The sequence below is a fragment of the Centroberyx affinis genome, unplaced genomic scaffold, assembly GCF_046629955.1.
Source record: "Centroberyx affinis isolate AG114_WGS23_722 - 3 ecotype Tasmania unplaced genomic scaffold, CSIRO-AGI_Caff_v1 ptg003720l_1, whole genome shotgun sequence".
Taxonomy (NCBI): domain Eukaryota; kingdom Metazoa; phylum Chordata; class Actinopteri; order Beryciformes; family Berycidae; genus Centroberyx; species Centroberyx affinis.
The window spans coordinates 258,500-274,970 of NW_027281604.1; the positions used below are offsets into that span (position 1 = coordinate 258,500).

At 40.8% G+C, this 16,471-nt stretch overlaps 1 protein-coding gene across 1 annotated transcript in view; it reads left to right on the forward strand.

Moving 5' to 3' along the window:
* Positions 1–16,471, forward strand: part of exd3 (exonuclease 3'-5' domain containing 3) — a 52,575-nt gene that overhangs the window by 12,572 nt on the left and 23,532 nt on the right. The window contains exons 11-18 of the mRNA XM_071540794.1: positions 1,204–1,357; positions 1,601–1,799; positions 1,921–2,030; positions 9,696–9,879; positions 10,082–10,263; positions 10,676–10,846; positions 11,020–11,073; positions 11,204–11,335. Coding sequence (XP_071396895.1) covers positions 1,204–1,357; positions 1,601–1,799; positions 1,921–2,030; positions 9,696–9,879; positions 10,082–10,263; positions 10,676–10,846; positions 11,020–11,073; positions 11,204–11,335 — 1,186 coding nt within the window. The remainder of the gene's footprint in view (positions 1–1,203; positions 1,358–1,600; positions 1,800–1,920; positions 2,031–9,695; positions 9,880–10,081; positions 10,264–10,675; positions 10,847–11,019; positions 11,074–11,203; positions 11,336–16,471) is intronic.

The window sequence follows — 16,471 nt, forward strand, 5'->3', positions numbered from 1 at the left end:
ACTTTCTCTGTTTCTTGCGTGCTCAGTGGAAAAGCCTACCTTGATATTTGCTGTACAGTTGTTCCAGATGTCTCAACATTCCACTTGTGGAGCCTGTTTTGCACAATATTATGCAACCACAGATGTTGCCCTGCTTCAAGCACTGTTAGAAATAGCCTACTGTAATTATGAGTTAGGCACACATGAACAACCCAACAAAGTGGTAAATACAACCAGTAAAGTAGGGATTTTCTATATGACCCAACGTTTAGGGGGCGGAAAACATGTAAGCCATGTCAATAATTTATGGCAACAATGTTTTATTATATTAATGTATATTATTTGGCATCCCATGTCAATAACTAGTATTGTATGTTTCTATTTTTTTTACTTTAGTTGTCATGCATTTTTTTTTTTTTTAAATAAATTAAGACATTACATTACATTCTGCCACTGCAGCACAAAGTAGCACTCTGCTGCTTGATTTCTAAAGTAAAACATCAGCCAATTAAAAGCAACTATTTGCAACTAAAAGCACACGTATATTTACAACTTCTGATCTCAGAAATAGGAGTTTACAAGGTGCACTTGAAGGCAACATTTGTTAACATTTCTTATTAAACAAGTAAAAGATCTGTGAGGAAAAGCAGTTTGTATTTGTCTGAATTTGCCAAATCCAAGTGGCATAATAGGAAGTATAAACATTACGTTCACCAAAATCATTTGACTTATATTTTCTGGTGGGGAAAAGCAAATTTTAACCACAGAATTAGACATTCATTGAAATATAGCATTAGTGTTTTTTTTTGTTTTTTTGTTTTTTTAAACAGGATTCCTGGGTATCGGGAGAGATGGGTTTTAATCCCATGATTGAAAATGGGATATTTTTTTGGGGGAAAAAAAAACCCTTATTCAGTATCCGGTTTTGAAATCAATGGTGGAGGATGGCAGAAGATGAAATACGTGATGTTTTAGTGTAGCTCTTCTGCTGTTGGATTCAACCTCAGCGTTGTCAGAAAATCATGAAATGCAGTGATATGCAGTTTGTCATCTCCAGTCTGCTGCCCCAATCTGGATGTAGCTTCACACAAAAGTCTCTCTCTTGTTTTCTTCCTCTGTCTCTCTGTATCTCTTGTTTTTTTTCCATCTTTCTTTCACTCTTCATCTCTCAAATGCACTCACACACACACACATATACTGATTATCCTCCTCCCCTCTCCTCAGACAGGGGTGTCTGAGTGATTCAGCCCAGACTGAGGAGTGGGTGCCACCCCAGTCTCACTGTCAGAGTTTCTACCAGCTGCCGCTCAGCAGGGACAAGGTTCACTTTGTGGACACACCGGAAGGCCTCCAGAGATGTCGAGACACTGTGCTCAAGGTACAGAGACAGAAACAGAAAGATAAAAAGGGAAGGTTGCCTCATTGACAAAAGTTTTGTGTTTTTAGTCTCAGTCAAATTTCAGAGTGGAAAATCTCTGTATATCAAATGGATGGATGGCTGGATGAATAAATGGAGGGGGCACTTGGAGTTAATATTGAAGGAAGGTAAATGGAATTGTTCTTGAAATTAAAAACTCAATTCTTTCTCTGTTTCTATTCCCCCTCTATCTGTCTTCCTTAGGAAGGTGGTGTAGTAGGGGTAGACATGGAGTGGCGGCCCAGGTTTGGCTGTATCTCAACTCAGCATGTTGCCCTCATACAGCTTGCGGTTTTGGATGAGGTTTTCTTATTAGACCTGTGTGCCAGCGGGTTCTGGCAACACCAAGATACATTTACCTTCATCAGAACCCTTTTCTCTGGGCGGAAAGTCCTTAAACTGGGTGAGCAACAGACTTGGCAAAAAGGTTTGAGTTTAATACATGTAAGGTATTTTTCTTTAAATTTCTCTCCCTCTCTCTCTCAATCATCTCCCCCCATCCACATCCACACCTTCCCATCCAGGTTATGGTATGGCAGGGGATCTGAAGTGTCTCTTGGCCACCTGGCCCCAGTTCTCAGAGGAGCAATTGAAGATGGAGGGGGTGTTGGATCTTCTCAGTATACACCAAAAGGTAACATCATCATCCTGTCATCCACATAACTTCAAACAGATGCAGTCTAAATCCAGTCAAGGCAGTTGATTTTAATAAGCAAGTTGAAAAACACAATCAATCACATGATGTACTTTAAAAGAGAAGAAAGGAAAAAAAACAACAACAACTCATTCAAAATCAGCAAGACAGGAAAGTCAACTCGAACTCTGTGCTAAGGATCTCCAGTAACAGTAGTTTACATATTTCAAAAATGACATACTCACCACTGGGCAGACTGTTTTAAATCTTCTGTCATTCGCCCCGGCTTCACTCAAAGAGCTTTACATACACTCTCCAGAGAGGCTAAGTGGAGCTGCTGGCTGAGTCATCACATTAGTAGCAACAGTAATAGTTTACACCGTCACATGACGTCAGCAGCAGGTCAGTAACACACGTGAGACCTCCGTTTGTGCCCACTCTGGCTCCATTTTCGTTGAGGAGCCATGCATTCAAAATAGCCTCGAAATACACAAGCAGAAATTGAAATACATACAGTGTGTATATGATCAACATTAAAAGTCATTGAATACTTAATTAAACTTGAAGGCAAAGTTTGGAACCATGGAACGAGAAACTTTCTTCAGCATGGGCCTCATTTTCCTAGTTTTTGCCATCTTGACGATTGATTGTGTTCAAAATTTAGTCACTTCCTTCACTATAGAGCTTTATATTCCTCCAATTAACCAGGAGCGCTGCTCTCTAATACACACCCACAGGGCCAATGCAGTCTCCGACACTCAAACCCAAAATGAATCATGCCCTTTTAACACAATAACACTCACACTGCAGTTACATGACTCTAAGTAAGATAAGATAAGATAGCACTTTATTGATGCCCTTGGGTAAATTCAGGGTAAATAGCTGTTATTGATGCCCTTGGGTAAATTCAGGGTAAATAGCTGTTATTGACCAATTATCACACAACATTTCAGTTATAATAATCCATCTGATACTTTTTATCATTGCTCAAACACTTCCTCCTCCATAATCAATATGAAACTTGGACATTGAAGCAGAATTGAGCCAGACAGGAACCAAAACATACCAGTATACGATTTTCCATTATTATAATAAGTAATATAAAACTTTAAATAGCTGTTATTGACCAATTATCACATGACATTTCAGTTATAATAATCCATTTGATACTTTTTAGCGTTGCTCAAATACTTCCTCCTCCATAATCAATATGAAAGAAGAATTGAGCCAGACAGGAACCAAAACATACCAGTAAAAGATTTTCCATCATTGTAATAATATAAAATTGAGGTAGGTCTGTATATCTTTAAGCATTTCACAAAATTAAGAAACAGAAACATTTTTGGATATATATTTGGTTGTTCACATATTCACTGCATGCAAATTACAGGCTAATAATTGAGAGTGAGAGGGACTTTTGACTTAGGCAGGAATAGAGCAGTAATCTTGATGAGTGGAGATAGAGGCATGGATGACCTTCTCCAGGTTGGTAGAAGATAAGAGAGGTTATGGATATATTTCTCATCTGAAAGAAATTAAAGAAGACTGCATTACCATCTTCAGCTGCTCATCAAAGCTAGGTTGCTGTCAAAAAACACCAAATTTCTGGCCACTGGCTTCATGTTGGAGATGGGCTGCCCACTCCAATTTGGATAAAGATAGTGGAGCTGGGGGGACTGAAAGCTATAATTTCTGAATTATTTTAATTGAGTTGTCAAATGTTTTGAGACATCCAGCTCTTAATATCTGTGAGGCACTCATGGAGGCAGTTCTTGTTGCTAGTTTGAGGGTCATGTATAACTGAGAATCATCAGAGTAGCAATGAAAAGAGATGTTTACGGATAATGTGACCAAGTAAGAGGATGTATGAGAAAATAAGATGTGACCTAAAATTTTACAGGTATGCAGGTAAAATGTGCTGAGGATACTAAGGAACTGAGGAAATAATGGGCCTCTGAGTTGCCTATTTTTGCAAAACTCATGATCTCATAGCAGTGCAAGAGATTCTATGTTGTGGATACATTTGGTTGTCTATTGGGAGTCCTTAACCTGATTTGACTGTAAATGCAATGGCACATTTTGATTGGATTCCACACAGTGTCTTAATAGGGCACTGTGCCACCACAACTGCCAGAACAGCTTTGGCGAATCTCGAATCTCCCATAAGTGCTCAGTTATGTTGAAATCTGGTGACTGGGGCAGCCATGGTTTATGGTTTAGTTTGTTTTCATGCTCATCGAACCACTTGGTGAGCAGTGGATTGGGGCGTTGTCACCCTGGAAGATTCCACTCCACTATCAGGATAGAAATGCTTCTCCATCAAATAAACAGGATCACTCAGACTGTCTTTTTCTTTATTGCCAATTGCTTGTCTCTTTAACTTGTCTAAATTACTTGTATCTTTTTCCTTGCATCTCATACCAGTGCAGGGACATCACAGTTGAGTATGTACTTCTGTGCTGTTGCTCCTAGTTGATGTCTTTCCCGCAGACTTCAATGCCAACATCACTCTAGCCACTGTTTCTTGTGATACATCAGCAAGTTGAGTAGTCTTAGTCACTGAAACCTCTGACAATCACGCCCCAACCGTTAGTCCTCTCTGTTTCTCTTCTTCGAGCCATGGTCATCAAAATACTTGGGAACTGAGTCTGCCAAGCATTTTTATACATGACCGCAAGTATGATGGGCTGTTTTTCGTGCAATTATCTCAGGAACCACATCTATGGAAGCACCTGCTTTCAATATTTTTTGTATACCTCATATACTCATGTTGCCTTTATTTTGGCAGTTTCCAGTACATTTAGCATTATGTCACTATATACATCCATATAGAGTGGCATACAGTATGGTTGCAGCTATAGCGTGGGATGGTGAGAGTAAAGCAATGTACTGGAAAAGTGTACCATGAGATAGTTGTACTGACTAGGATGAAAACCACAAAATAAGTTCTAAGCATTATGGAGCATGGACATAAAGACAAGATCACGCCACTCTGCTTTTAGCTAGAGCTGCAACGATTAATCAATTAGTTGTCAACTATTAAATTAATCGCCAACTATTTTGATAATCGATTAATCGGTTTGAGTAATTTTTTTAAAGAAAAATAAGTCAAAATTCTTTCCATTTCCACAAATTCCAGCTTCTTAAATGTGAATATTTTCTGGTTTCTTTACTCCTCTATGACAGTAAACTGAATATGTTTGGGTTGTGGACAAAACAAGACATTTGAGGACGTCATCTTGGGCTTTGGGTAACACTGATCAACATTTTTCACCATTTTCTGACATTTTATAGACCAAACAACTAATCGATTAATTGAGAAAATAATCGACAGATTAATTGACAGTGAAAATAATCGTTAGTTGCAGCCCTACTTTTAGCATCTTTTCATTGGCTAACTGTTAGTCTCAGAATTGATTTTAAAATTTGACTGATCAATTATAAGGCACGGATGGGTCTGGCCATTTAACCCCACAGACCTTTTAACCCTATATGAACCAGATCGCAGCCTCAGGCAGGTCCCTACTATCTGATCCAAAATGTAGATTAAAAACAAGAGGCGAATGGGCCTTTGCAACCACGTTTCCTAGACTTTGGAACGACCTGCCTGAGGTCTTCTTAAAACTTACTCATATTTGTTTGTTGTTGACCTCCCTTTTTATGACCTTGCCTTGTTTCTACATTTCTTGTTCCTTTTGAAAAGTGCTTTGTAACGGTTTTGAAAAGCGCTATGTACATAGAGATTATTAGAATTATTAATATTATTACTATTATTATAATCCTCAGGCTAATGTGCAATAGTACACAGACATAATGAGTAGTGGTCCTTGTTGTTCCTTGAGTCTTAGCATGGTGATGACAGGCATGACACACAAGATAGCATATAACCTAAGTAATTGCTACTTATATAACCCTGTACCTTTTTATAATGGTATGCGATCCAGCAATCTCTCTTTAATTCCAGCCTTAAAGATCATTGAAGTCTGGATATTTTCAATGGGAACTGTCAATTTATGCCACTCCATTGCTCCAGTAGATAAGAATGGCATCATGGACTTTTACCTACAAAGGCTCCAGTCTGCGATGGCGAGCTGTAATGATGTGTCTGTGCACTTGATCCACCCTCCTTGCAGGGTACTTGGGGGGCCGTGCCATTTAAGATCCTGTGTACCATATTGATTTGAGGTTGACAAACTTGAACCAATACTGGCAACCAATGTAGCTATAGAAATTGGGTCCTGACACATGACTCTTGCAGTGTTACTTTGTCATGTGACATGCTCCCAAACTAGAGACCAACACCGTTAGACATTCCTTGTCCTTGACAAAAGTCGTACTTGATAAAGTACCCTCCTTGTTCCGCCTTACTCAGTCTTACCTTGGATCCAAATTCTGTCTTACCCAAGTGTAGTGAAAGCCTGCTGTCAGATAACCATGCTCTTTTCTTACCAACCTCATTTCTTGGAATCTGTCCTTGTCTTTATGTCACACAAAAATGGCAAAATCAAACAAGAAACGGGGACCTTGCTGACAGTTAAGAAGTCTTCCACCTAAGAGATGTATTGTCTGTCCCAAGAGCCTTTCATTTGGTTAAAATAATTCCATGATCAACACTGTCAAAGATGTTTCGGTGGTCCAGTAGGACCAATATGCACTATTTGCTGTCATTAACCTCGTTCCTTATTAATCAGTATTCCTCATTAAATCAAGATATAAGAGGCATGTGTCAGTAGAGCAGGACTTCCTAAAATCAGATTGGAAATTGGAAGACAGAGTGCTTACTGATATAGCTGATAAAGCTGATATTTGGAAGAAGCTGTTGGAGTGGTGGGTGGTTTTGAGTCAGCAGCAAGTGCTAGCAAGTCAGCACAATGTTCGAGACGGGGATTGCCAGAGATTCTTCAACTGTAGCCTGGTCTGGCAGACAAGGTGGAGGCCAACTTGACCGTGTGCCATCGCAATCCTCCTCCAGTCCATCCAACAGCAGTGGAGTAAATCCGTTCTTCAGCCTAATCAATTAGCTCATGAGTTACCTAGCTATAGCTACTGCTAGCATACTCAGCAAAGATCAGTTTCTCAAAAGAAAAAAGCCATCAATAAGATTATCTCACTTTACTGACTTACGGTGGCTTAAATTGATATTGGTGCTAAGAAGTTTTGAGAAACTGGGATTTGTTCAGTATACTGGTGGCGGCTTGTAGGATGAGAGGATGCAAGACACCAAGTAAAATAGTGTGATCTGCTTGTCCAGATTCCAGGCTTTAGTTGTTCAGTATTAATGATCTTCCACCTCCACAACATGTAATGAAATGATAGAACATAAGTACATGGACTAGACCAACGTCTTGGGAGTTTGGCCTATTGATCACCTTACCAGATGTGTGAGGATTGGCACCAAAATCATCCCTGTGAGTCCAGTAGATTATGGAGGACCAGATCTGCCAAAAATGAATAAATAAATGTCCAATAAATGAATAAATAAAAGTGTTTTAAATATATATATATAAGATAAATATATGCACAAATAATTTGTACACTGTGGGCCACCGTATATAATATTGCATTGAAATGCTTACGACCATGATGAGAACAAAAATGGGTAGCACAGCCTGCTTTATTCTTGAATTAATTCAGTCTGCCCAATCACAAAATATTGGCTACACCACTGCTACAACCCTTTCAATCTACATATCTTTTTGCCTACATAAAGAATCGTTATCACTATGTTGTCACGTTATCATCACTATCACTTGACTCAGTTACTGACTTCTACAGGATCCTGATTGAATAAATTATTCTTACTTTATTCTTAAACTGGGCCTTGTCTGTGTTTGTCTTGGGTTTGGCTGATTATCATTTGTAATCTACCAAATTTAGTTTTCCCTCCACTCACATTGTAAAATGAAAGAAATGTTCATTTTCAATCAGTTGAATTGATTTGCATTTGTGATAAATAAAAGAATAGATAACTCACTTTTCCATTCTTACTCCTGTTCATATCCTACTGGTAAACATACCACCAGAGAGGCATTTGGTGAAGGTTGGGTTTATTTTCTGATTTGGTATGTAGACTAAATCAATGCTGCTGAATCATAATGAGTCATATAGTATATATATATAGTACATCATAAGAATCATCTTAAAGTTACGGTGGGTTTCCCAAACACTTCTTAACTAATGATGCTCTTAAAAAATCGTTGCAGATTAAGAGTGCTTCTGACCACTCGTTGAAAGCTAAGAATGTCGTAAAGAAGAAAAGATCATGAGGCAGCTTGATTTTGACTGCCAATGATGATTGTAGTCTACAGTAAAATATGATGTTTATAACCACAATAAAATAATTACGTAGAATGAAAAACACCAACTGCAAACATTTTTAAAAAAGACGTGAAATGCAGGCTGTAGTTTTCAGGGCATGATTCATAGATTTAATTGTTGATTTAATGAACTTCAGGAATTGGAATTGAAATAATAAACAAAATGGGTGACTCGTGGTTGTTGATGCAGGTAACTAAACTACTAAAAACTAACTAAAAAGTGTGTGGTAGGGGTGTTTAAAAGAAACTTTGAATGACTTGGCGATGTGCTTCAATAACAACAGAGTGACAACACCTGAGTCCCAGGCTTACTCAGTATTGCATTTTGCCTGGTAGGTGAATACAGTGTTGTCATATGCCACTTACTCTGTTTCTTCGCGATTGCCTTTATTTTAACCTCATAGTAGTCTAAACAGCACAAAATGTTATTTTGTGTATTTTCAAGATTTTGACAAAATGCCTATTTGAGTAAAATTAATGCATTACTGTTAGCGTGTAAAAATCTACAAAATTTCTTAAGATCGCTCATAGGAAACCTTTGTAACAATAACTATTGGGAAATACAGCCCAGGTGATGTCTGCTCTACTAGACTAGCATCAACTGCTGACTTAGATGCAGTTTCCTAGAAATTGACGATTGTTTCGAACTGAACTTGGTCTTTTATAATAATTTTGGCACATAAGGGAATTGGGAACCACGCAAGGCTCATGAGCCACACAATGAAGACCAGGACATTAGAGTAAAGGATCTAAATCTAGCCAGGGATTTTTTTAAAGTCACAAGGAATTTCCGGTTGAAGCAGGATGTTGGGGCAGGCCATAACATGGAAAGGGACTGTTCAGAAGTGTTCAAAAGTTCAAAAATGCTTTGTAAGCAATCTTGTGCCATCACAAATTCTGGATTCTTCAAAATGATTAAATTATAGCCACTGGGGCAGCAACCACAGTGTCTTAGGAAAAGGAAACAGGGTTTTTGGGGGTGAACACCTGAAAATGCATCATTGTTCCATGTTGCCACTCGTGTCACATTGACAATTATGAATTTGCAGGTTTTATATGATGGGCAGGACGGAAGGGGTGGTTGTTAAAAAATTTGTGAAAGTATTATTGGTTGGAATTTGTATGCCTACTGGTACGAAATAAGTAACCACTGAAAATACGCCATTTTCCAGGCAGTAAAAGTAACAGGATTTTGATATAAAAATATGCAAACATATGTTGTAAATTGTTTGGCCATTCATTGTTAAATAGGTGTATGTTATGATATCGAGAATTAGCTAACAAGGTGAAAAAGTCATTTTTCATTTCATTGTCAGTTAAGGTTTTACTCTGATGTTGTCCTATCCAGGTCCAGCGTAATAGGGTCAGCAAGGCTCATAACGGTCCAAAACAGGTGTTGGTAGGAGAGGGCTCTGCAGAGAAAGGCCTCAGTCTGCTGGTGCAGCAGGTCCTGGGACGACCGCTGGACAAGATGGAGCAGCTGTCCAACTGGGAGAGACGGCCACTACGCATAAGCCAAATTAGATATGCAGGTAAGGTATTATGTATGCACAGAAATACAATGAGAAAGGGGGGAGAGGCGTGTTGGTCTCTATTATTTTTTTCTAAAGAATATCACAGATCAGTATTTTTTTTCCACTGCATAACTCCAAACCAATAAACAATTTCACCCCCTCCTCTCTCTGTCCTCTCTCTCTATCTCTCCTCCTCTCTCTATCTTCTTACCTCGTCTAGCGGCGGATGCCTACTGTTTGCTGGATGTATATATGGCCCTCTCCAGCAACCCAGCGTATTTTGGGCTGCCAAGTGACCTGTGCTCCATCTCCTCCAGCCAATCGGAGAAGAGCAGAGACACGAAGCAGAAGGAAAAATTGGCCAAGCAGAACAAACATACCAAACAGACCCACGGCAAAGAGGTCAGTGGTCAAATGCCATGTCTCCACAGCAGTTGCTGTTGTTGACGGTGTTTGTTTGTTTATATGACCAGGGTTACCACGGGCACTAAATGCTTTGAAGTCAAAGATGTAGAGATGAATGATTGAAACTCACCATTTTTCTTGACGATCAACACACAAAAGATAACGCGAAGCTCAGGAAAATTCACTCTCTTCCTCTCTCTTTGTTTTCTGTCAGACAGACAGAAAAGCAGGAAAGGGATATTACATTAATGAGATAAAGAATGTAGGCCATGTCAGTACCAGCTAAAACTTGTGTTTGACTCTGCCGATCACACGGTTAACATAACGGCAGTCAGAATCAGCCCCAGAAAATCTTCATATAGGGATCAATTAAGTATCACATTATTGTTTTCCATTGTCATCCATTTAGGATGATAGGCCTCAGTGTGGCGAGAAGGCCCCAGGCGGTCCCCCTCTAGCCCCCCAGCAGTTGCGGGTAGTGTGTGACAACATGCTGCAGGGCCTGGGGAGGCACCTGCGCTGTTTAGGGGTGGACGTGCTAATGTTGGAGCCCAGTGACGATCACAGAGAAGCAGCACAGGTGAGACAGGGGTCTGGAGACATGCACACGTACCTTTTCATGCACACAGTAAACAGGCAATAGAGAAGGAGACAGCTAAACATACTACATACTGTAGACACAGTAGACAATAACATAACATTTGTTGAATATTTTCTTTTGTATTGATGTGAATGTGTTGTTTTGTTTGTCAGTTAGCCCAGGCTGACGGCCGTGTCATACTCACATGTGGACAGCCATACCAGAGTGTAAGTAATTACTGTGAATGCATGCCAGTGTGAGCTCATGAACTTAATGAACTCTATAAAACTATAAAATCATTGTGTGTGTGTGTGTGTGTGCAATTTGTACATTATGTCTATCTGTCTCCGCCTGTAGCTGCGGTCCCAGGTGGCTGAGGGTCGCTGTCTGTCCCTGGACTGTTCAGAGAAGGCGAGGGACCAGGCTGTCCGGGTCCTCAGACACTTCAACGTCCAGCCCACTCCCAACGACATATTCAGCCGCTGCCAGGTACCTCTGTGTGCTTGTGTTTGTGTGTCTTGATGTATGTGTATGGGGAGATCCTTGTGGTTCCACATATCAGTGATTATCATGGCATACAAATGTGAAATAGTGGGTAATTGCACTTTGAAACTTGCAATAATTGGGTAAGAATTTTTATTCACTCTCTAACGTTTCGCTCTCTGACTTTTTCTGGTTACAATTGCACTCCATTTTACCATTTGCATTGCTTGGTTAACACTTGGACTGGTTATGTGCCTGGAATTACGTAGAACTGAGCCTGTGGTGACTCTGGTGGTCTACAAATGAATGGTGATAAATCTTTCGGCACCAGGGAAACCATATGACCTCTTAACTCCATATGAGAAAGAGAGAGAGGAGTGTGAAAAAGTGTGTGTGACACAGATGTTTGTTGTGTTGAGCATTGCCATGACATCACATACGCACATATGGCTATGTGATTTTGTTTCAAATACATGGGAATTTGGACAGGACACTTAAAGCTTCCCCTTTTTGGTAATTTGCTTCAACAAACATATAAATACAGGTTGGCTTTTTCACAAGGGAAACTGATGTTTACAGCACTGTGCAGTTGTGGTATCACTTACTTTAATTCGGCCACTCTCACTTCTCTATTTCTCATGTGAATGAATCTGAACCTGTGGTGCTTAATGACTCTATGCATTAGGGCCAAAGTAGCTTCACGGTTTAATGCACACTTCATATTTGTGATATTTTTGTGAAACTGAAAGTAGGTAAACTATTCTTATTCTCTTACAACCACACTGTACTGCCACAGCTCTTTGGTGTTAACAGGTGTAGTTTCACTCAATCCAGTCGTGCATAGACTGACTCTGTGCATAGACTAGACAGACTCCAGTACAACTATGGCTTTCGTACGGGGGTCATTGAACTTAGCCGCGAGAAACCAGTAACATAAGTTCTGAATATCCAACACTTGATTGGTGTCATAATTCCATTGACTTTCACTTGTGCCACAGCTCAAAACAGGGCATCTAGTAAATTTATAAATTAGGTTTAATTAACGGGCCTTATCCAAAGTGACTTTCAGAATCAGAACTAGAATCAGAATCAGCTTTATTCGCCAGGCACATTAAAAACATGCGGGACTGCTATAGCACCAAAAAATACAAGCACCCAAATAAGGAGTGCAAGGTCAGGATCTTAATGCTCTTGCAATATCCCTGTGACCGCATAACGATCGTTTAAGACCGCATGCTAGAAAATAATTTGAATAAGAGATAAGGAGAAATACAGAAGGGGTTTTTTAGAGAGGAAGTAGGGGGAGAGAGGGGGAGAGAGGGGGAGGGAGGGGAAATCACTCAGTGGGAATAGGGAAGCGTGTGGTACTTCTGGAAGAAATGTTTTCAGCCTACAATATAAGATGTCCTGAAGAGAGTAAGAAGGTCATTTCACCACTAGAAGAGTCGAGGCTGGATGGAGCAATGAAATGGTGATTTGGTTTTAAATTTGTAGCTCACCTAAAATACATTTAAGTAGTACGTCCCCCTTTCCTCAAGTGACAGAAACTTTGCTTACCTGGTTATAGATACACTTCAACTGCCATAAGCTGCATTGTTCTAATTCCTCTTCGGCAATGTTTGCAAAGCCTGGAAAAGATGTTGGTTGGACAGTTGCTACCAATCACTGTCAGATTTCAGTTACCTGACCTGTAGGTCTCTCCATGGGTGGTTGTTTAAGGAAACCTGGGTGTGCTAGGACCACTGTATGTGTGTGTGTGTGTGTGTGTGGTGATGGGGAGGTTTGTCTTTGCAGGCCTGCTTCTAAACTTGGGTGTTCTAGCCTGCTGCTGGTAGGGGGGCCCTAAAAGTGTCGAGATACACCACTGGGGACGTTTGTGTGTGGAAAAACCTGGACCACCTTGAGGCTAACTCTCATCATGATGAGCTCAAGACCAGTGGTCAAATGGTCATCTAGCCACCCACTCTGTTGGTCAAAGTCCATTTCTAGTGGAAATCACTCAGACATGTTATGGCCAAATGGGGCTCTGCAATTCATTTAGTGTTTCACACCACTCATCTGTCTAGTTACAACGCTGCCTCAGATCTTTCCCGTCAGTTCCTCCTCTTCTGACCGCAGACCTGAGAAAACTAGTTCCCTAAAGTGTGGTTAATATTTTGCAACCTCAACTAGGACATAATTCTCTTTCCCTTGCCTGAATTTGAATCTGTTTTAAGGGAGAATGTATGGAAATGTCAGCCAGCTAAAAATGCCCGACCAGTGCTAAAAATATGAGAGTTTTCCATTCCTCGATTCAACTATTTGCAACTGTTGTTTTGCTTTATCTAAAAAAGTCGTTTCTGTAAAAAATAGTTTCTGATTTATGTTAAAGATTTCTGATTTTTTTTCACTGTTGTGACAGCTGACCCTTAATGTGAATGTTTCATGCCCCTAGAGATATAAAGCATATGAACACATATTCCAGTTGAAAATGCATGGGCATCAAATGATTTTTTTTTTTCTGGATATGAGGTTAGACCACTAACTCAGCAGCATTTTTTCACAGGTATTCCCTTAGGAATGCAGGGCAACTGTAACAGTGAGTATACACTGTAAATTTAAATGTAGTTTCTTATTGTTAAATAACAACATGGACATGAGAGGTGTGTGTGTGTGAGACAGACAGACAGATAGACAGAAAGGCAGTTTTTCACCCTGGGGGCTGCTCCATGGCCCACCCAGGCGAAGTTAACCCCTTTGTTATCTGATTGTAAAGCTCTCTGATTAGCAATGGATGGGTTAGTTTCTCTCTCTCTTTGTCTCTCTCTCTCTGTGTTTCTCCCTCATGCACATACACCATTGATGAATAGCATGAGGAAAGAGAAGTAAAGAAGACAGAGAAGAGGGGATTAACAACAGTGTGTGTGTGTGTGTGTGTGTGTGTGTGTGTGTGTGTGTGTGTGTGTGAAGATTTTGCAGGGAAAGCGTTAATGTTTGTGTATGTGTATCAATAGGCCACACAGAGGTTTTAGAGGGGTAGGAATGTATCAGTGTGTCCATCCTGGAGACTCTAAGAGGGAACAGGGAGCTGTGGAAGGGCCTAGTGTGTGTGTGTGTGTGTGTGTGTGTGTCTGTCTGTCTGTCTGTCCTTGTCTGCATGGGTGTACGTGCGCATTTAAGAGGGGGTAAAAATGGAGGAAACACAAAATGATTTTTTAACGATTTAAGCCGAATCCCATTCAACATATTTGAGGGATTTAGGGGCAAATCCTATATCGCAGTTTGCCTCTGAGGATTTCCGGCAGTTCCTTATCCAGAAAACTGGAAGTATTGTACTAAGGTACAAGTAATCTGCAAGAAATATTTTTAAGGTGTATCCATTCTAAAACAGGCAGAACCATATTCACTTTTAGCTCCATAAGCATATTCGTAGGATAGCAGGAGTTTGTCCTGGTGGACTGGTGCCACACAGGATGAACATGGACAACACATAGAAAGACATTCAATGTAAAAAGAAAGAAAAAAGGGGGGGATTGAGGTGCAGCAAAAGTGACATATTGACCATTCTGGTCAAGTTGCTAACACATGTGCCACTTTATATATTTGCAGCATTTAACCTTAGTGCTTCGATTTCATCTCTGTGGATTCCTACACAGGGTTGGGTAAGAGGGTGGTTTCCCTATTCAGCCATACCCTATCCATATCACTACCCCTCTGGCGTGCTGCGTCTATACTTTCAAAGCACGCACACACACACACACACACACACACACACACACACACACACACACACACACACACTTCCGTTGGGTTCCACACTTCCATCAGATGTCCAATACTGGCCTTTTATAGACATGTTGAGATAGCAGAGATTGCCTGAGAGATAGACATCAACCCAGCCACGCACAGACACAGAGACACACACACACACAGTGACACACATACACACTCAAGCACAAGAACAGTGGAAGAATACACAGCCACGCACAGACACAGAGACACACACACACACAGTGACACACATACACACTCAAGCACAAGAACAGTGGAAGAATACACAGACACGTACAGTCTCAATCACACACACACATGCACCACAGTTGAGAACACACACAGACTCAGTCACAGATGCACACACACACACACACACACAGATATGCATACACACTCAAACATAAGAACAGTGGAAGAATACATAGACACGTACAGTCACAATCACACACACACACACACACAGACACACACACATGCACAACAGTTGAGAACACACACACAGACTCAGTCACAGATGCACACACACACACACACACAGACACAGTAGTAGACACTATTGCAGCAGTAATGCTGGTTCCCACGCACCAGACTACTGGGGAAGTGAAAACAAGAGCAACAGGAACCGCCACACCGTGAGAGGGAGGGAGTGAGGGGGGAGGGAGAGATGGGGAGAGGGGGGGAGGAAGGAAGGGAGAGCATGGAGAGGAAAAGGGGAGGGAGGGAGGCAGAGGAGAAGTGAGAACAGGGGTGATGGGAGGGAGGGAAGGAGACAGAGAGAGAGAGAGAAGGGGAGGTGGCAGTGAAAGTGAATGAGAGTGAGTGAGTCTGAGATGGGGAGAAAGACACAAGAAAAAACAGAGTGATTGAGAAGGTTTTGTGGAGAAAGAAAGCCAGAGAAGGAATCGGTTTGTATGAAAGTGAGATTGTGTGTTCAGTGGGGGGGGGGGGGGGGTGAAGGGAGGGAGAGAGAGGAAGAGAGAGTGTCTGAGAAAGGTGGCATTGAAGGAAGAGAGGAGAGGGGTGGGGGGGGATGGAGGGCGAGGCGATAGAAAGACTGGTTGTCTGTCCTTTGATCTACAAAGAGAGCCGCGGGCTGAGAAACAGGAGGAATGTGAGAGGTTGAGACACGTTTAAAGTTACCCTTCACTGGCTGTGTGTGTGTGCGTGCGTGCGTGTGTTTGTGTGTCTGTGTGTGTGTGTATGAGTGAAAGAGGTTCAATCTGTGTCAGAATATGTATCTCTAATCTTAGATTGGCTTGTTTTCACACGAAAACACACACTCCATATTATTATAGAGACTTGTGTATTCACACACTTTAATTGATATTAGCTAGTCATTTTCAAATACACATGCACACAGCTCAAATAGATAACCAACAAGCGAAAACT